The following is a 22,400-nucleotide window of genomic DNA, read 5'->3' as shown; positions in this document are numbered from 1 at the left end:
GCACTTTGTTGCAGCACAGAGTGAATAACCATCCTTGACATTGATCATCTTTAACTAATATAAACTCATAATAGTGTATAGTGTATACTGTATTTAGACTGTATTACTGTATTTATTTAGAACATGTGTGTCGCATAGTGTGTGTGTGTGTGTGTGTGTGTGTGTGTGTGTTCAGCCCAAGTGCTAGTTTTAGCCTGTTAGCTCACTAGCCAGTTCTTATTTTTGCGTGGTTGCGGCCGACCATTTCATCTTTTTACTATGTAACGTGTTACTGACATCACTGGTCATAACCTACGTAAAAGGAGTCTTGACAGTCTTTGATTGTTTCATTTTCGATTATAATAGATTATTTTCCCCCCTACTAACCATGTAAAAAAAAAAGCGTGTCACAGAAGAAGACTTTAAATTAATTAATCACAAATCCTCACCAGACAGCGATGACGCTGCTGTTTTTATAAGCGGTAGGATTTATTTCTGGATAAAAATACTTTATTTTACCGGGTGTTTGTGTGGAAAGTGCTGGAACACTTAGCAAATCCAGATATTAAGATATTAAGAACACTGCAGGGAAACTACGAAATTATATAGAAAACTTTATCATTTTACTGAAAATGTGTTGCACACTGCAAAGCAATGGACCCCAATGCCCTCACATCGCAAACATGAGGCCCTGAGATAAAAGCTTGCCAAGATAAATATGAAAAATCATATGACTGCTGTACATTAATCTGTATCCAGATCAGACACCCTCACGCCCAAACACTCCCTTAGTACTTACTGGATGAAGTTCACGTCGTCATGGAAGAACCTGATGCGCAAAAACAAATTAAAATTCACGTCTGTTTTCTTCTTCTTAGGGTCCTCCTTCCAACCATCAGGGGCTACCTTTAAGAGTTTGGTGTCTGAGTCGATGAAAAAGAACTCGTCATCTGAAAAAAGAGAAGCAAATAAAAAACTTGAGTTTCATTTTTTCTATTTAAATTGAGTAACAATTATTAGAAAGCACTGTTACGGATGCAGTGCTACAGCAGCACTAAACCAGAGGTTTTCAAACTTTTGCAACCTTCATCTGCTTTCTGAGGCGTTACTATAAGGTTGCTTTGTTATTCTATGGGCTTCTAAGGCAATTTTAAACCTGTTCCAAGTGGCTCCTATGGTTTTTCAAGTGGCTGGTCCGCTGCAAAAAGTGGTTGGTGAGTGCAAAAAATTTGAAAGTTATTATTGGTGGTCATTAATATGTTGCATATGATGTTTCTACTGCACTGTTATAGAGGTACTGTACAACTAATATTGCACATATTTCCCTAGGTTACAGTCTCACCTCTGAGAAAGGCCAGGCCAAATAAGTGATGCTCCACTAGGCCCACATGAGCGATGACCATGTCCAGCACATCTTTACACAGGACCTTCACATCACAGCTCACCTCCAGCTTCTGACCATTCAGCAGCACCACACCCACCTTCCTCTGGCTCTCCTCCACCTTCCCTCGCTTATTCTACAAACGCATACATGGAAACACAGAGAAACAACACAGCTTTACAAGGCTCCTGCATATTGCCAAGTACTGAAGTGGTATGTGAATGAATGACTGAATGAATGAAAACACTGCATCTTACCATTATGGAGGCAGGGACATTCAAAACAACCTGAGGTTCACTGGCCATTTTCACAAACTCTGGACCAAAGACATTCTACAGAGAGGGACAGACAGACAGACACACACGGAAGTCATGCTGCACATATAAAACAAAGTATACATGTTATGTTTACTATACTTATTGACCATTTCCTTCTGACATAACGGATGAATGAATTCAGTTACTTTAAGTTGCACCTATTATTGACAAAGATATGCAAATGCACACAGAGACTAGTCTAATCTATATTCTACACTACAAAAACAAGATATGTTGAAGCTTTGTAGGTGGAATTCTTTCCCATTCTTGCTTGATGTTCAACTTCAGTTGCTCAAAAGCCTGGGGTCTCTGGTTTGCACTTCATAATGTGCCTCACATTTTCAAGCACCCACACTCTTTTACTATGACGCCAGGCTGTTGTAATACGTGCAGAATATGGTTTGGCACGGTCTTGCTGAAAAAGACATTGCTGTAATGGCAACATATGTTGCTCAAAAACCTGTATGTATTTTTCAGCATTAATGGTGCCTTCACCAGTGTGCATGTTACTCATGCCATGGGCACTAACACACTCCAATCAGAGAAGCTGGATTTGGAACTTGAACAGTCCTTTACCTCTTTGGCTCGGAAGACACAACACCCGTGATCTCCAAAACAATGTGAATTTTGGACCTGGATCACAGAATACTTTTCCTCCTCAGAGGAGCTTGGACACTAAGAAGCTGGGAGTGTTTCTGGGTGTTGTTAATACAGGGCTTTTGCTTTGCATGACACAGTTTTACTTGTAAATGAAGTAATGAACTGTGTTCACTGACAACGCTTGTGAACAACTTTCAGGGTCTTTCATGGATGCCTCCTTTATACCCACTCACGACACTGTCCTGTTTCCCTAGTCTTTTGTTGCCTTCTCTCAACTTCTTTGGAAAGTGTTGCAGCATCAAATTCAAAATAAGTGAATATTTGCAAAAAACAAATAAGTTTGTCCATTTGAGCATGAACTATCTTGCCCTTGTACTTTACTTAATTCAATATAGGTTGAAAAGGATTTGCAAATCAACATATTTTGTTTTTATTTATGTTTTACACAATGTCCCTTCATTAGAAACAAGGTTATAGTATTGAAATAGAACTACATATTCTATAGTTATATAATACTAAAATGCTGTATCTGTATCTACTGGAGTATAATTTTTTCTTCTACACCCACTTTTACTTCACTGCATATTTTCTATGAGTAATTATACTCTGATATATTATTTATGTGCTGCATTGTTACTCATTACAATTATAAAAATGTTCGAAATCATTCCAAACCTACTTTATCACTAAAGCCAGAGTGGTAGATGCTTTGCACTGTCTCACCAGGTTTGATGAAGCTGCTTATCATTGAGCAAATCAAGCGATCAAGCTGATCTTATAAGAACACCATGCTGCTTCCATTCTGCCTTTCACTCTGCTGCCTGCATGCACTGAGAACTATTAAACTTCTTCAGTATGTTTCAAGATAGAAGAACCAGAAACACCACCTTTAATGCCTTTAACCTAGAGTGATCGAGGCAGTGAGGGTGAGAAAGGAGAACACCCCATGTCCCCACACAGAGTCCATGTTTTTTATTTGAGGGAGTGAGGAGAAGAAGGGGAAAGGAACACAGTTGATCTGTTTCTGTTCATAAAAGCTTGAGACATATAAAACATTGTACGTGGCCCTTGACAGCCTCAACTGGTTTTAATTTAGTATTAGAATAACTAGTGACCTTTTATGTCAAGTTGGTTAAAATATCCTAATGGTTTGCTGTCAATTCTGTTTAGCCTGTCTTCCATTATATTCAAACTTTTGACTATTTCTACATAAATGTGGTGCTTAAAGAAGTCAATCAATAGAGAGTGTGTGCTAATACTTTATACATGTCTGGTCAGCACCAGCAGTGCATGTACCATAAACACAAACAAATAAACAAACGTAAACATCTGCTGAGACCTTGGCTTTGAGAGGCTGCAGGCTGCTTGTGTTCAGTGGGTTGCTTCTAAGTGGCTCCCGCAGGTCAGCGATGGAAGTGCGACGGTCATCGAAAGGAGGAAAGCTGGCCCGGGACAGACGCGCCTGAAGCCTCCGGATCTCCTCCTCCTGTCTGTGCACCAATAGCTCCGCCCCCGACAGCTCCTCCTGCCCACGGTCATACAGCCTGCAGTCACAACACAAGAGATTTTAACTTTAACAAGATTATGTTTATAAATTATCATATAGTGTGTACACACACACACACAGACACAGAGCTTAAATGGCAAAAAATAAAGAAGAAAAAATGGGGGTGTTCTAAAACCTTTGACCGGTAGTGTATTTTAGTATTTCTGACTGTATTCAGCTTACTTTAATGCAGTAAAGACATGCTAAAACTTAATTTTATATTTAGTTTTTCATTTTCTTGTAAACTTTTTGTAAACTGTAAACGTTTTGAAGATTCAGGAGCTGGATGATATGCTAAAAATAATTTTTACAATTTTACAACATGCACAAAATTTACCTCAGTGTTTTCAGACAATATGCAACAGCTGTATCAGATTCTTAAAAACTGCTACACAATTACTCTTTCAAGCATAATAATCCTGAAATTATTTCTACATTTAAACAGCACCAATTACACTATCCATAATGAAATGTACATTTGGGTCAGTGTTCCTCAAAATGCTTCAAAAAGTGCACACAACAAAAAACAGTTAAACTTAGCCATATTACCCAGCTTTATATGAACTGAATTGATAGAGTAATTGTAAGTAAGTAGAAATTTTGGGACGTTAACAGAGTTTATTGCTACAGCTAAAGCCCTGTAAATAAATACAGAATTTATACAGATATTTAATTCTGATGTTCATCTGTGTGTGATCTGATGTGACCTGGCCTGTGTTTTCTTTTCTGATGATTAGGAGATCAGTTAGAGAACCACAATCTAAAACTGATTTACTACCAAATCACAGAACCAGCACAGCCCTGCACCATTGCTTCAGTGCTGTGAGCACCAGAGGGAGCTGTGGGGGCAGAATTGAGAGGGCAGGAAAGGCAGGAAAAGCCACTGCAGATCTGAGAACACTCTGTCAGTGGGTGTTAATGATTTAAGCCATGAGCAGGAGCTGTTCCAACCTGCAAATCAGTTCCTATCATCTGTATTAAATCAGTCCAAGAAAAAAAATATTCTACACAAAACCGGAAAAAAGCTGTGGGCCTACTTACACTCCTACATTCCTAGACATATAGGAGCTCCAAATGTTTTTTTTTTGTTGAGTGGTACCACAGAAGAACCATTTTTATGTGAGTGGGAAGAACCTTTACAGGTTTAAAGAAGCGTCTGGTCGGTGTCAAGTGTGTGTGTGCGAGCGAGAAAGAGAGAGTGTGAGAGTATGTGTGGGAGAAGGGGGGGTGTGTGTGCACATATGCAAGTGTGTGTGTGTGTGAGAGAGAGAGAGAGAGAGAGTATGATTGAGAGAGTGGGTGTGTGTGCAAGACTACGTGTGAGTGTACATGTGCAAGTGTGTGTGTGTGTGCGAGAGAGAGAATATGAGAGTATGTGTGAGAGAGTGAGAGAGTGTGTGTGTGTGTGTGTGAGAGAGAGAGAATGTGTGTAAGAGAGAGTGTGTGAGAGTGAGAAAGAGAGAGAGAGAATGTGTGTAAGAGAGTGTGTGTGTGTGTGTGTAAGAGTGTGTGTGTGTGTGTGTGTGTGAGAGAGAGAGAGAGAGAGAGAGAGAGAATATGTGTGTAAGAGAGTGTGTGTGTGTGTGTGTGAGAGAGAGAAAGAGAGAGAGAGGATATGTGTGTAAGAGAGAGTGTGTGTGTGTGTGTGTGTGTGTGTGTGTGAGAGAGAGAAAGAGAGAGAGAGGATATGTGTGTAAGAGAGAGAGAGAGAGAGTGTGTGTGTGTGTGAGAGAGAGAGAGAGAGAGAGAGAGAGAGAGGATATGTGTGTAAGAGAGAGAGTGTGTGTGTGTGTGTGTGTGTGTGAGAGAGAGAAAGAGAGAGAGAGGATATGTGTGTAAGAGAGAGAGAGAGAGTGTGTGTGTGTGTGTGTGAGAGAGAGAGAAAGAGAGAGAGAGGATATGTGTGTAAGAGAGAGAGAGTGTGTGTGTGTGTGTGTGAGAGAGAGAGAGAGAGAAAGAGAGAGGATATGTGTGTAAGAGAGAGAGAGTGGGAAATTGGGAAATTCATTAATGAGAAAAAACTATTTCCCAAACACAGTGTGGTAAAACTCTGGTGCCCAACCACTAAAAAAGCACTGGAGCTCCTTACAGAAGAAAAACTAGGGTCACCGACCCACATTATAATCCACACCGGGACAAACGACCTCCGGAGTCAGCAAGAGAGAGTGGCCACCTCCCTGAGAGCAGTAATCGAGAAGGCCAACAACACCTTCTCTAATTCAAAAATTATCATCTCAACACTGCTGCCTCGCAAAGATTTTCACCCTTACACCATCCAGAAAATCAACGCCAGCATCTCCAGGGAATGTGCTCTCCGGCCAAACACCCACCTGGCCCATCACCCGACTCTGGATACCACCTGCCTCTATGATCACGTCCACCTTTTTAAAAACGTAGTGCCTACATTTGCAAAAACGCTGAAGGACATTGCACTGACGCGCAGGGTTATCCAGTACACCGCTGAACAAAACCTCAAGAGAACACGATCATCACAACAGACCCCAAGACCTGGAGGAGGAGCATCACAAGCCCCCCATCAGACACCTCAGCACCACACCTACAATCACCCACCACAGCCAGGCATGCAGAGGAGAATCCAGAGGAACCCTGTTCCTGCACATACAACAGCACCAGCACACACCACAGATTCCCCCCATGCACCAGTCCCACCATCAACTACCCAGCAGCTCCAGACCAGGCCTGGACCCCTGACCTACGCTCAGGTCGTCAGAGGAACAGCAAACGCTAATGTGTCAGAACTCAGAGACATACAGCAGATGCTCAGTCACATCTGCACACGTCTGATGGGACATGGTCTATGATTAGAATAGCATACCTTTTATTTCATAAAGAATGGCATCATTTCAAATTTCAGTTTGGAACATTCAGGGTTTGAACTCTTCTCTTTTTCATTTAAAAAGCAGAAACCCTGAATTCATAAATGAAATTAAGGATATGGATATTTTGATACTGCAGGAGACATGGTGTAAAGGAGACGGTCCCACTGGTTGTCCTCCAGACCACAGAGAATTGGTTATTCCTTCCACAAAGTTAACAGGCGTTTCTCAGGGTAGGGACTCGGGGGGAATGCTTATTTGGTTTAAATCAGAACTAGCAAATTCTATTGAAATAGTAAAAAAAGGAGAAGATTATTTGTGGATAAAACTTAACAAACAGGCAATTTCAACCCCCCAAAATGTATTTATTTGTGCAATATACATCCCCCCAGCAGAATCCCCCTATTTTAAAGAAGAAACCTTCCAAAATTTAGAAAACGAAATTAGTCATTTCCAAACTCAAGGCCATGTAATGATCTGTGGGGACTTAAACGCTCGAACAGGAGAGCAACCTGACTTTATCAGCACAAAAGGAGATCATTTCATTACAGGAGATGATATACATTTTGGTACTCACTACCCCAGAGAAAACTGCGATAAATCAGTAAATTCACATGGAAGAAACCTACTGCAGCTCTGTCGAAGCCTGGGTCTGTACATTGTGAATGGACGAATGCGAGGTGACTCCTTCGGTAAGTTCACACACTGCTCAGCTCTTGGCAACAGTGTTGTAGATTATATAATAACAGATCTGGACACAACCTTCCTGAGAGCCTTCACAGTCAAGCCACTGACACCTCTCTCTGATCACAGCCAAATTACTGTATATCTAAACAAACCAGTTGGGAATGATAATTGGGAAAATCCCAGCAAACTTTATAAATTTAAACTACCTCCCAGATGGACTCAGGACAGTGCTGAAAAATATATTCACGCAATTAACAGCCAGCAAATCCAGACACTCCTTAACTCCTTTCTATCTCACACCTTTCCTCAGAATGCAGAGGGAGTTGACATGGCTGTGGAACATTTAAACAGAATTTTTGACCGTGCCATCCAAATTTCAAATTTAAGCATTAGAAAAAACAAACCCAATAAGACCCAAGAAAACAAATGGTTTGATCAGGACTGTAAAAACAAGAGGAAAGAACTAAGAAGGTTATCCAATCAGAAACACAGAGAACCTCATGATCAGGAATTACGCACAAAGTACTGTGAAGCACTTAAAGAATACAAACATATTCTAAGAATTAAAAAATACAAACATATACAAAATCAAATTAACAATTTAGAGGAATCAATTAATTCTAATTCATTCTGGAATCATTGGAAATCATTAAACCGAACAGATCATGAACAATTAACAATCATTAATGGAAATACATGGAGAAATCATTTTGAAAAATTGTACAGTACTCCATTAATAAATAGAAAACAATTTGAAATATCTGAAAAACTACAGGCATTTGAAACAATTATTAAGAATTCCCAGAACCCCCTCGACTTCCCAATTACAGAAAAGGAATTAGAGGAAAAACTAAAAAATATTCAGCCTAAAAAAGCCTGTGGAACAGATGGTGTGTTAAATGAAATGTTAAAAAACACAAATCATATATTCAAATTGGCTATGTTAAAACTATTTAATTTTATTTTAAATGTCGGCCACTTCCCAACTATGTGGAATGAAGGACTCATAACCCCTATTTTCAAAACCGGAGATAAATTTAACCCAAACAATTACAGAGGAATTTGTGTAAGTAGTAACCTAGGTAAGATATTCTGCAGCATCCTGAACAGCAGAATTACACAATTTCTAATAGAACATGACGTTCTAAGTAAAAATCAAATTGGCTTTTTACCAAACCACAGAACATCAGACCACATTTTCACCCTCCACACGCTCATTGATAAACATGTAACTCAAAATAAACACAAAATCTTTACCTGCTTTGTGGATTTCCATAAAGCTTTTGACTCAATTTGGCATACCGGATTATTTTATAAACTTATTGAGAATGGTGTTGGGGGGAGAACATATGATGTAATTAAATCGATGTACTCACAAAGTAAATGTGCAGTTAAAATTGAAAAACTCAGAACAGACTTCTTTCCACAGTCACGAGGAGTAAGACAAGGCTGTAGTCTGAGCCCCACTCTGTTTAATTTATATATTAATGAATTGGCAGAAAAATTGGATCAATCCAGTAATATACCTGGTCTTACTTTGGGTGACACCGAGGTCAAATGTCTTCTTTATGCAGACGACCTCGTTTTACTGTCCCCTACGAGAGAGGGACTACAACAAAGTCTCGAAATGCTGGAGGACTTTTGTCACACATGGGCTTTGAAAATAAACCACCAAAAAACCAAAATCATGGTGTTTCAAAAAGGGACAAAAAGTCAGGGGAATTTAAATTTTAAAATTAATAACACAAATATTGAATATACTAAAACATACACATATTTGGGTATAACATTCAGTTGTACTGGAAGTTTTGGCTTGGCTGTGAAGGAACTCAAAGAAAAAGCGAGAAGAGCTATTTTTGCCATTAAAAAATCTGTTAAATTTGAAATTCCCATTAAAATCTGGCTAAAATTATTTAAATCAATAATAGAACCCATTGCATTGTATGGTAGTGAGGTTTGGGGACCCCTCACTCAAAAGGATTTTTTAAACTGGGACAAACACCCAGTTGAAACTCTGCACACAGAGTTCTGCAGGAATCTCCTCAGTGTGCAGAGGAAGACCCCGAACACGGCCTGCAGAGCAGAATTAGGACAGTACCCTCTAATAATTAACATTCAAAAAAGAGCCATAAACTTCTGGAAGCACATTAAATCTAGTGACCCCCACTCACTCCACTATAAAGCACTGACCTGCCAAGAGCTGAACATCCAGAGGAGTCCCCTAACCCAGCTGATCCTGAATCTCACTGACCTAACACACACTGACATCACACACACCACCCAGCCCCACTACACACTCGCCCAAAACATTAAACCCAACCAAATTATTACCCAACAAAAACAGAAATACATCACACACTGGACTGAGACAGTAAAACAGCAGCACAGACTGCAGTGCTATTCGGCTCTGAACCGAGAATACACTCTGGCAGATTACCTGACAGAAATTAAAGATAGAAAACTGAGAAAGATGTTGAGCATGTACAGACTCAGTGAGCACAGCCTGGCCGTGGAGACCGGCCGGCGCAGGCAGAACTGGACACCCAGAGAGGCCAGACTGTGCTCTCACTGTGAGCTGGCAGTGGTGGAGACAGAGCTGCACTTCCTCACAGAGTGTCCAAAATACCACTCCATCAGGAGTTTATATTATAGGAAATTTAGCAGCGTTGCCCCCGAGTTCCTACACTGCACTAATACACACAAACTGCCCTACATACTGGGAGAGAGCAGAGAGCTGATCACACTCGCTGCCCAATACATTACAGCCTGTCACAACCTGAGAGACAACCAGTGAGACCGTCCACCAATCACTAATATCTGTACTTATATCTGTAATATGTTATATTGATATTAATATATTAATGTTACCTCTTTTACTTCTATTAATCTAACTTTAACATGCTTTATTACTACTTTTACTTATTTTCTTTATTAATAACTCAACCTTTTTAATATTACTGTTTTTTCTTTCTTTCTTTCTTTCTCTCTAATCTGTAGATTTATTTATGTATTTTATTTTTGTTATTATTAGTATTTTTTTTTTTTTATAACGTCTGTTTACTTGTATTATTAATTGCTTTGGCAATAGTGTATGTAATTACATTCATGCTAATAAAGCACCTCTGAACTGAACTGAGTGTGTGTGTGTGTGTGAGAGAGAGAGAAAGAGAGAGAGAGGATATGTGTGTAAGAGAGAGAGAGTGTGTGTGTGTGTGTGTGAGAGAGAGAGAGAGAGAGGATATGTGTGTAAGAGAGAGAGTGTGTGTGTGTGTGTGTGTGTGTGAGAGAGAGAGAGAGAGAGAGAGAGAGAGAGAGGATATGTGTAAGAGAGAGTGTGTGTGTGTGTGTGTGTGAGAGAGAGAGAGAAAGAGAGAGAGAGGATATGTGTGTAAGAGAGAGAGTGTGTGTGTGTGTGTGTGTGAGAGAGAGAGAGAGAGAGAGGATATGTGTGTAAGAGAGAGAGTGTGTGTGTGTGTGTGAGAGAGAGAGAGAAAGAGAGAGAGAGGATATGTGTGTAAGAGAGAGAGAGAGAGTGTGTGTGTGTGTGTGAGAGAGAGAGAGAAAGAGAGAGAGAGGATATGTGTGTAAGAGAGAGTGTGTGTGTGTGTGTGTGTGTGTGAGAGAGAGAGAGAAAGAGAGAGAGAGGATGTGTGTAAGAGAGAGAGAGTGTGTGTGTGTGTGTGTGTGTGAGAGAGAGAGAGAGAGAGAGAGAGAGGATATGTGTGTAAGAGAGAGAGAGTGTGTGTGTGTGTGTGTGTGTGTGTGTGTGTGTGTGTGTGTGTGTGTGTGTGAGAGAGAGAGAGAGAGAGAGAGAGAGGATATGTGTGTAAGAGAGAGAGTGTGTGTGTGTGTGTGTGTGTGTGTGTGTGTGTGTGTGTGTGTGTGTGTGTGAGTACCTGTGCCTCTGTCCACCACTGAACAGCGCACCATCAGTCTCGGACAGTCCCACCTGTGAACTAAAGCGTCTTATCTCCTCTGATCTTCTGGCTGAGAGCAGAAAACAAAAACATTCACATATCCCAAACTCTACCCATCTGAACACACGTCTCAGTATAAAGAGACACTTAAATCTGTCCATGATATTTCCACTGTACAGCTAGTGTTTTTAATTAGGATTCCTTTATATAACTATATTGTACATCTTGTATTTCATCTTAGTTTGTGATCAAGCTGTTCTTTTATTCAGGTATTTTACTGCTAGCTGTACTGTACATGACTTTGTGTAACACACTTTGATTTGAGATGATGAAGATCATGAAGATGAAGGTATACTGACCATGTTTGTAGTCTGGATCTGAAGAGGTGACTGATGGACTCTCACTGGAGGAGCTGTAGTCACTGTGGTAGCTCTGCTGGGTGTGCATGGGGTCTAAAATCAAACATCAAACAATTATCAATCACTTAGTTCAGGTTTACAAAGTATCATTATAATACACTCATCATTAAACATAATCCAACAGGACAGTGCTCCACCACACACTGCTTCCATCTAAAGAGCTTGCCTTGAACATGCAGAGACTATGCCATGGCCAGCCACATCGCCAGATTGAAAATGTGAGGGATGCTATTGGATACGCTATCAAACCTCCACCTCATTGCAAAATAGTATACTCAAGATTCATGGGATAGATGATTGCAGGACACCATTAGGAACCCCATTCTGAGTCGTTTGGCATGTTGCATGTGTAGCTCAATAAATATTGCACACACCGGAATAAATATTAAATCATTTATTGTTCCTGGTAACCTATATTTTCATTTCGAATAGCATTACAATCTCACACATCCTTCTGGGTGTAACTATTGTTTATTTGAGTGTATTTCCAATCATTCATCAATTAAGGGTGCAGCAAGTATTACACTGTATTACATATAGATCATTTATTATTAATTAATATGATCAGTTGAGTACAGTATGATGTTTTAGTGATACTAATAGAAAACAGTGTTGTTGTTTACAATCTATGTAGATAGCAATGTAAAAAAAATTACACACACACACACACACACACACACACACACACACACACACACACACACACACACACACACACACACACACACACACACTGCAATAAATTACAGGCTGACAGTTGTCGGATTTTAAAGTTTAAGAGTCAGATCTAATCTGCGCAGTCACAACACCAGCTTACATAAGGTAACAATAAAAACAAATATGCCACACAGAGCCACTGTGCTCAAAATCACTCTCCTAGTCACCCCTAAGTGATAAGAGGAACAGTACAACATCTCAGTGATTTGTGCAGCCAGAAGGACAAACCGTTCCCAGATGTACTACCTGGACGTCTTTCTACAAGAAGGCTGAAAATCCCCTCCAAATCCGGTGAGGATGAAAACTATGGATATCTTCTAACATATCCATTGTGTAAGATTGAACTTTAAACCATCTGGACGTAGTTTAGATAAAGAACATTTTATCTTTATACTGACTGTGCTGTATGTGTTTTTATTAATAAAATCTACAACTGTTTAGACTTTAAACTGAAATCTGTGTGCAATACAACTTAGAGCTTTCTTTGCATGCAAATCTCTCTCTCTTTTCTAACATTTAAATACAGCTACAGTATTTCTTATTTCTAAAGCTAGAACACAGCAAAAGCTTTAAAACCCGCCTTTTAAACAGTCAGCTTCAGTCTTTGTTCTGGCTCAGCAGAGACCACAGCAAAGACCAGCTGAGCTCAGCTACAGTGGAGAGCGTTTAAACTTGGCGCCATTATCCTTTGTCCATCTCTATCGCATGCACGCACACATGCACACTCCTGTCTTGAGCACCCGCGAGAGCGCACGCGCATTCCCACAGCACGAACTCTCCATCTGTCCTTAACGCGTGCGCACACACCCACAATATCTTTCTCTCTCTCACACACACCATTATAATAACAATTTAGCTTTCATATTGTAAATATACTGATTGCTGTTTGTGATATTTGTGTTAAGATTAGTTTGTGTTAATAAAAGTGGTCTGTGTTGATTTCATGAATGCTGGTTGCTGTCAATAACCATATAAAAGAATTCACATTTATTAAAACCTTCAGATCATTAATATTGCTTTCTCTAGTTAGAAATTAGAGAATGGTTCGATTATTTATATGAGACTGATTTTTAATTAATTTATGAGACTGATTCATTTTATTATTTGAGAATTCTGAGGCTGGGCATCAAACCTTATACATTAAGGCTGTTATAAACGTGCCCCTTTTCTATATTGATGCCCACATATTTTATACACCCCATTTTCCCCCTACACTTTCATGGCAGGACTTCCACCTAGGCATTTTTCTGCAGGAAAATGCTCACCCACACCACAGCAACTGTTTCAAGGAAAGTCTCCACCAGACTGCCATACTTCCTTGACCTGCCTGGTTGACATTTATCTCCAATTGAGCATTTAAGGGACCACCTTGGGTAGCCTATGAGTGTGTTGGATCTAAAAGCCCAGCTGCACAAATGTTCTGTCATTCTGCCATACATATGCCCCAATGTATCTTGTCTTTTATCCAGAATAAAAGCACCCAACAGGAACATAGAGCCTTTTTTTCAGTTGTACACACAATGTAAGTACTTGCATATATCATTACGTTCACACATGAAGATTTGCTTCTTTAATAATAATGGAGAAACAGAATAAAACCAGTACAGCTGGTGTTGTATTTAAGGCTGTTTATTTAAGCAGTCTTAAACTGCTGCTGGCTGGCAGTGGTTCCTCCCTGGTTCACAGCTGAGCAGAACCCTGAGTGAAGGAACAGATGATTCACTTCTTCCCTCTGACACTGATACTGTCCCACTGTGTTATGACAACACTCACCATGTAACAAGTTCACCCCGACCGGAAAATCAGGCTGTGCATCACCTGCAACCACATGCCACACATAACCTGCATTCTGCAGGGATTTTTCAAGCTCAGGAGTTTCGGGACGTGCACTGATCATATGAGCAGATGATCAGGTGATCAGGAAGTGAACTGTGAGATGAAGGTGAGCTGCTGTCTGAAGGATCTTGTTTCATTACAAACACTGCCAATAAGGTCAACCAAGCTTGTCACACGAAAATGCAGTTACACGAAAGAAAGTGCACTGACCTCTGACCTCACTGTCTGACCTTCTGATTTAATACCTGGTGCCCTCCTGACACAAATAACATAACAGAAACTTCGAAGTGTATCACACTGCAGACTGCTTAATATGACATAAAGCTGGAAGCAAAGAGGCCAAGGGAGGTAGAGGGTGGCAGAGGGAGGTACAGCAAGGCAGAGCAAGACAAAATGATTCAGGTTATGTGAAGAGAGGAAGAGTAAGTGGTATGAAAAGTTTGGGCACCCCTGATAATTTTTATGATTCGTTGGTTGTTTCGGATCAGCAATTTCAGTTAAATATATCATATATCAGATGAACACGCTGATATTTGAGAAGTGAAATGAAGTTAATTGGATTTACAGAAAGTCTGCAATAATTATTTCAACAAAATTAGGTAGGTGCATAAATTTTTGCAAATTACATCAATATTTAGTAGATCCTCCTTTTACAGGAATAACAGCCTCTAAACTCTCCCTATAGCTTCTAATGAGAGTCTGGCTTCTGTTTGAAGGTATTTTGGATCATTCTTCTTTATAAAACATCTTCAGTTCAGTCAGGTTTGATGGTTTCTGATCATGAACAGCCCGAACATGAACATAATTCACACCACAGATTTTTGAATAATATTCAGGGCTGGGGTCTGAGATGATCATTCCAGAACGTTGTACTTGTTCCTCTGTATGAATGCTTTAGTGGATTTAGAGCAGTGTTTAGTGTTTAGGGTCGTTGTCTTGTTGAAGTATTTAGCCCCGGCACAACTTCAACTTAATCACTGATTCTTCAACATTGTTCTCCAGTATCTGCTGATATTGACTGGAATCCATGTGACCCTCAACTTTAACAAGATTTCCACGACCTGCACTGATCACAATGCATGATGGAACCACCACCAAATTTTACTGTGGGTAGCAAGTGTTTGTCTTGGAACTAGCCCTGTCGTGAAAAAATACATTATCGACTTATCATGCAATAATCTTTTAACCGCGATCATTTTTGCTGCGTGGGTTTGTTTACATAAGAACAAACCACAGCTAGATTTCAGTGAGTCACGCTGTGCTGCTCTCTCGCCGGCTGGGATATCCAAACTTTTGACTAGCAGCTCCATACACACACAGTACTGGAGCTCTGGAGTGTCCAAACTTTTGACCAGTAGCTATATACACACACAGTACTGTGTCCAAAACTTTTGAGCTGTGTACAAGCCCACCATCCCCAACGAAGTCGAACAGCAGAATAGTGTGAGGTAGAGCAATGCAGAGGGGGGTAAAGTGAGGATAAGACCCACAGTAAATGCACATCAAGCTACTTCATATACTGGAATAAATTAGCGCAGGCAAGCAGAGTGCTAAAAAACCTTTAAGAATCTTTAATTACTTTAGGATTTTAATCCTTTTTGTGTTTTACAATGATTTTGGAATATCAAACAGTGACAACACATCACATTTTTGTAGAGATCATACACTCTTATTAAAAAGCTAGCTATTCACTATTTAAAAAAATCCCATCTGTTTTATAGGAACTTTTAAAAGTAAATTGTATTTTTGTATGTTTAGTGTTAAATATAAATACAGACACTTTACTATTAAAAAATAAGATTTTATTAATATTATCCAGCTATGGTCTGTGGTAATGAAAGTGTGTGAGAGTAGGAGCCAAACTCACTTCTCTCATTCTCTCTCTTGTTCACTCCCTCTCTCTTGTTCACTCCCTCTCTCTTCTTCACTCCCTCTCTCTTCTTCACTCCCTCTCTCTTCTTCACTCCCTCTCTCTTCTTCACTCCCTCTCTCTTCTTCACTCCCTCTCTCTTCTTCACTCCCTCTCTCTTCTTCACTCCCTCTCTCTTCTTCACTCTCTCTCTCTTCTTCACTCTCTCTCTCTCTCACACACACACACAATAACAGAAGGAAAAAGGCCTAGTTCTTTCTCCACAGAGCGGTGTTGTGGGTCAATAAAAGCAGAGAAAGTGGAGGCTCTGCTCCACTGATTTTCTGTACACCCACACTGTTCCTTGATTCTGCTCCACCCCTCTCTAATACCGCAGCGTGAAGGAGCAGGAACTGCTGAATAAAGTCTACAGGACAAGTCTAGAGCTGCCCTACCACACATCCCACTGCATACAGGGAGAATATGTCTGAGTATGAAGGAATTAACCCCTTAAAACTGAAGGCTTATTACAAATCTACTTATATTATCCCAGCACTTTCAAGTCTCAGAACTAATGATTCTCCAACAGTCTTCCTCTAATAAAGTCAACAAGTCTCCCAGCCTAAATTCTAAAGACTACATTCTCCAAAAGTAAGTAACAGGCTTTTGCAGTCTCTTACAGTATTAGTAAAAAAACTGTCTGTTACAGTGTTAGGAAGTCAATAAAGATTTACCACTGTCCACTGTTACCACTGTTAGGAAGTCAATAAAGATTTACCACTGTCTCCCACACAGAAAGTCTAAAAAGCTGTGCACAGTAAATCAGTCTAAAAAAGAATGTTCCACAATCTACAATGTCACAACAGGCTCCTTTAGATGCCAACTGTTTGAGAAAGTATTCCACAGTCTCCCATAGTTATCTACAGCCACCAAAATTAACAAGATATTTACAAATTTAGAAAGCCTCCGAAGGTTCGGGTCCAAAATTTAGCAACAATCTTCCAGCTTACTGTAGTTGTCTAAAGCTTTTAAGGATCTTTTACAATCTAAGAAAGTCAGCAACAGTCACCCAAGTTGCCCTTAGTCTCCAAAAATCAACAACAGTCTCCAAGAGTCTCCAAAAGCCAACAACAGTCTCCCAAAGTCCAGAAAAGTCAACAACAGTCTCCCAAAGTCCAGAAACGTCAACAACAGTCTCCCAAAGTCCAGAAACGTCAACAACAGTCTCCAAGTCTCCAAAAGCCAACAACAGTCTCCCAAAGTATCCAAAAGCCAACAACAGTCTCCCAGAATCTCCAACTCAACAACAGTCTCCCAGAGTCTCCAAAAGCCAACAACAGACTCCCAAAGTCCACAAAAGTCAACAACAGTGTTCAAGACTCTCCACAAGCATATAACAGTCTCCCAGAGTCTACATAACAACATTCTCCCAAAGTCTCCAAAAGCCAACTACAGTCTCCAAAAGTCTTCACAAGCCAACAACAGTCTCCCAAAGTCTTCAAAAGCCAACGACAGTCTCCAAAAGTCTTCACAAGCCAACAACAGTCTCCCAAAGTCTTCAAAAGCCAACAACAGTCTCCCAAAGTCTCCAAAAACCAACAGTCTCCTAGAGTCTCCAAAAGCATACAACAGTCTCCCAAAGTCTACATATCAACAACAGTCTCCCAAATTCTCCAAAAACCAACAACAGTCTCCAAAAGTCTTCACAAGCCAACAACAGTCTCCCAAAGTCTTCAAAAGCCAACAACAGTCTTCAAAAGCCAACAACAGTCTTCAAAAGCCAACAACAGTCTCCCAAAGTCTCCAAAAGCCAACAACAGTCTCCCAAAGTCTCCAAAAGCCAACGACAGTCTCCAAAAGTCTCCAAAAACCAACAACAGCCTCTCAGAGTTTCCAAAAGTCAACAACGGTCTCTCAGAGTCTCCAAACAGACTCCCAAAGTCCACAAAAGTCAACAACAGTCTCCTAGAGTCTCCAAAAGCATACAACAGTCTCCCAAAGTCTACATATCAACAACAGTCTCCCAAATTCTCCAAAAACCAACAACAGTCTACTAGTGTCTCCAAAAGCCAACAACAGTTTCGCAAAATCTCCAAAAGTCAACAACAGTCTCCCAGAGTCTCCAGGACAACATCAGTCTCCTAGAGTCTCCAAAAGTCATCAACAGTCTATCAGAGTCTCCAAAAGTCAACAACAATCTCCTAGAGTCTCCAATAGCCAACAACAGCCAGCCAGAATCTGCTAATTTTAACAACAGTCTCTCATAGTCTCCAAAATACAACAGTTTACAGTTTCCCACAGTCTCCTGCAGTCTTTAAAAATCACCATCAGCGCACCACAGTTTACTGCAGTTGCAGACACTCTTATAATGTTCACAACAGTCTCCGACAGTCTCTCACAGTCTCAAAAATCCAAGAATGGTCTCTTGCCCTTTCCTAAAGTCAACAACAGTCTCCCACAGTCTCAGAAACTCTCTTATTCTCCAAAACTCAACAACAATCTCCAAAGGTCAATATTCTGCTGTAGCGGTCTATCATTTCATTGAGTAATTTCCTCCATTAATACCATCACTGAACTCACAGTGTTGTAAATGAAATGTGTAACATAAGGAAAATGATGAGAGAAACTGAAGCAGACACACACAAAAACCACAGTGTTAGTGCTTGACTGAACTCAAAGAATTGTTTTTTTAATTTAAGCTTTTTCCTTCTTTCCTAAACTTTACTAAAATCCAACTCAAAAATAAATGTAACGCTCCACATAAACTGATATTTCCCAGCAAGCTGATCATCACTAATGTTTTATTACCCACAATAATTTAGAGATAACGAACACAATAGCAGGTCTAATACAAAATCAGAGCCTTGGTAAGTTACTGTTATTTGCAAACTAGACAAACATTTATGGTTTATACAATTCATATACAATGTGCTTCAAATTAATTCAATATTTATAGCATTTTGTCATATTGTCAAAAACGTGGGGTGTTCATCCAAGGACCTAACCTCACTAACAGTCTGTGTTACTCTTATTTTTGATAGTGTACGGCCAAAGTTCCCCAAAATATTTTACTATAAAGATCCTCATTTTGCTTTTCTCCAGTCAGAAGAACCAGTCCGAGACAAACTCTTAATTCTACCAGTTCCACAAAAGTTTGCTGGAAAAGAAGAAAGAAAAGAAGAAAAGAAGAAGAAAAATTCCAGACTACCAGATCCTGAGAGCAGATTGGTATAGTCAGCCAGCAACACCATTGCCCAACAAAATCAAACACTACGTTATTAGTTCTACAATTTTGTTAAATTTGATGTTCATAGCCAAAAAGTGTTTGAAATTTTGTTTTCATTTCCTTTTTACTGAATGTTTAAAAAGGCTGTGATTGACACAAGTGTACAAATGCACATGTAAACACAGCTGCCTGCAGGACTGGCCAGGATTCCACAAAGTCAGTAGCAGTATGCTGACTTCACAGCAGAGTCAATGAGTCATGGAATCCAAGTCATATCGTCACTACTACTAAGGAATGAGACCTCGGACCAGTGGAGTGCAGTTCTGTACATTCTCACCAATCAAAAATAACGAACTACTCTTTTCAAAATTCCCAAAACAGTCATAAACATCTGGACAGCCTGACCTAGGTGAAGACCAACCAGCATCCTGACATCTCCACTGCTCTGAAAAGAATGCTCTTGTCATTGAATGCAATCAAATCCTCACATATACACAACTATATGTTTACTTTTTTTTTACATACTCTTCTCTAAAGCCATATAATCCAATCCGTACGAAAAATAAAACGGTACTAATTGAGTGTTTTTTTCCTGGTGTAAATGAACAGGTTAAGTGTGTGTTTACTACTGAAAAGAAGCATGTTCACACTTCAAGCATATAACATTAGTACCTGACATCAGTGATGCTCTCAATATGGCTGCATGGAATAAAATCTTCCACTTCTTTCACTTTCAAAAATCATTCAATATTTCCCAGCTTGCCCAGAAAAAAATATGTTTAATGCATGGCCTTCAGGTGTGTCAGAAAAAAATAAACCTACAGACTATATGGGGAGCCAGAGCTTTGAAACCTTTGATTCTGAGAAACAAATGCCTACAGACTAATGATGCAGTGAAGCCAGAGATAGACCAGTCTTCTAGAATTCACCAGAAGTAGTCTGGGTGTGTCATGGGAGAGCACTGATGTAAATCCACACAATCACCTGGACATCATCAGCACCCCACCACCTATAGATAACACCCCCTCCCTGTGATCCTGAAGCTGGGTAGAGCTCCAGAGGGGAGCTGGAAGGGCTGCAGCTGGACGGGCAGCAGTATTGAGTTCTTGCTCAGACTATGGTCCACTCCGCTCTGGTGTGGGTGGCATAGAATATCCAGATGTGCTGCATTTGGACTCTGGATCACTCAGAGCCTTTGACCCACTGGGTGAGGAAACTCCCACTGGCTCACCCACCCACTTCCGCTATCGTCCAAATTTACAGTGGAAAGCTCTCGCTCTCCCTCGCTCCCTTTCTCCCTACCTCTGATGTGCAGATGTGCAAATGCACAACCACAGCTTATTTAGTGTCTCTATAGAAAAGCACTGTCAATAGAAAAGAAACATTTGGAACAGATAACCATAAACCTGAACCTATTGGCACCATGCCAATAAAAAGGTGCTGCTAAACAGTTTCTAAGGGGTTTGTCACGTTGTTTCTATGATCTAGCTTTTGACTGCTAAGGTGTTATCTGATTGCTATGGAAATGTGTTGTTTGGCTGTTGCTTGGCGTGTCTATGGTATAGACGAAAGTTTGTTAAGGTGTTGCTATGTGGCTGAATGCTAAGGTGCTGCTATATTAGAGCTGCACGATATTGGAAAAATTTGACATTGCATTGTTTTTTTGTCTGCGATAATATCGCAATATTAAACAATGCAGGGTGTGACATCGCCAGCCCCACCCCCCACCCGCGCGATGTCTCACGACAGACCCGACCCGGCTCGAGCCCGTTCTGCTGCGCGCAGTCTCACACAGACCCGACCCTGCCCAAGCCCTACTCATAAACTGTCATTATGAGCCTGACCCGACCCATAAACTGACAGTTTTCGGGCTGTTTGAATGAGCAAAATCTGTTCAGAATGATGAACACTGCAATACTGAAGGAGCACAAACCTATTATTTGATAAAAATTGTTTAAGAACAGCTACACACAGTGCTGCAAGTCAAACGTGCTTAGCTTTAGTTTGTTATTACAGTGAGTGACTAAAGCGTGGCTACTTCACTGTGACCTCTCCGCGGCGCACGCCAGGCCAGCGAGCGACTTAAGCGTGACTCCTCCAACCTGACCTCTCCGCGGCGCACGCCAGCCCGGCAAGTGACTGAAGCGTGGCTACTCCTACTGAGTGGACTAAGCGTTTATAAAAAAATTAAAATACACAGAAACGACAGGTATTCTATCTGTAATTTCAGTTCGTTTTAGATAGTTTTATGAACACAGTGCAGTTCCAGTTAGTTACGGTTTCTATTAGTTTCAGATTGTCTTGCCTGCGATTACTTCCCGTGTTAATCCATGTGGAGGCCATGCGGTTGCCTTGTGTTTACGCCCGCTCAAAATGTAGCTAGATGTAAAATACTTAAAAAAAAGGACTGTCCACAAATGTTTGAACACATAGTGTTTTATGTCTGTATGGTTCTGTGTGTGTGTGTGTGTGTGTGTGTGTGTGTGTGTGTGTTTGAGAGAGAGAGAGAGCTCTTGAGGCCGGACAGAAAGAAGAATGCTGTGGGATTCACACAGAACCCAAGAATGTTCTGGGTTTGAAAAGTGAGGAACCAGGCTCAGAACCAGTTTGGGCCAGTTCAAGTTGAGTAGAAAGGCCTGTGGTATATTATGAACTTCTTCAGGCCTTCCAGATGGAGGCCGGATGCCGAGCAGCCAGGAGAAAAGGAAATGTTAAAACGGAAGCCAGTTCTGAGAATCCACCACCTTCACCCTTACAGCAACTCTGTTCTACTGACACAGCTAACAGCGCTACAGCTAACAGCAGCATATACATCAGCAATGACTGAGAGAGAGAAAAGAGAGAAAAAGAGGGGATAAAAATAGAGAGAAAAACAAATAAGTGTTGAGATATACACATACATTTCAAAATATTTTTGCGATAATAATCTCAGGCATATGACAACACAATATTTCTTAATTTTAACAATTTTAAGAATTGAATCTTATAACTATGGAGCACCCACATCCTGTGGCCATCTTAAGCGAACATTTTTAAATTAGCTACGTTGGCCTGTATTGGCTAGACATAGAGCACTATTATTTTGACAG

The 22,400-nt window shown here is 40.4% G+C and overlaps 1 protein-coding gene across 6 annotated transcripts in view; it reads right to left on the bottom strand.

Moving 5' to 3' along the window:
* The window catches only part of ptpn13 (protein tyrosine phosphatase non-receptor type 13), a 201,575-nt gene that overhangs the window by 82,738 nt on the left and 96,437 nt on the right, over positions 1 to 22,400 (bottom strand). For all 6 annotated transcript variants that reach the window (XM_049466083.1, XM_049466081.1, XM_049466082.1 and 3 more), the window contains exons 8-13: positions 11,624 to 11,716; positions 11,244 to 11,334; positions 3,617 to 3,821; positions 1,618 to 1,692; positions 1,322 to 1,496; positions 779 to 929 (exon numbers count right to left, since the gene is read on the bottom strand). In XM_049466083.1, coding sequence (XP_049322040.1) covers positions 779 to 929; positions 1,322 to 1,496; positions 1,618 to 1,692; positions 3,617 to 3,821; positions 11,244 to 11,334; positions 11,624 to 11,716 — 790 coding nt within the window. The remainder of the gene's footprint in view (positions 1 to 778; positions 930 to 1,321; positions 1,497 to 1,617; positions 1,693 to 3,616; positions 3,822 to 11,243; positions 11,335 to 11,623; positions 11,717 to 22,400) is intronic.

Source organism: Astyanax mexicanus, chromosome 17 (genome assembly GCF_023375975.1).
Source record: "Astyanax mexicanus isolate ESR-SI-001 chromosome 17, AstMex3_surface, whole genome shotgun sequence".
NCBI lineage: Eukaryota > Metazoa > Chordata > Actinopteri > Characiformes > Acestrorhamphidae > Astyanax > Astyanax mexicanus.
The sequence above is the reverse complement of the archived record's forward strand: the minus strand, read 5'-3'. Positions and strand labels throughout refer to the sequence as shown.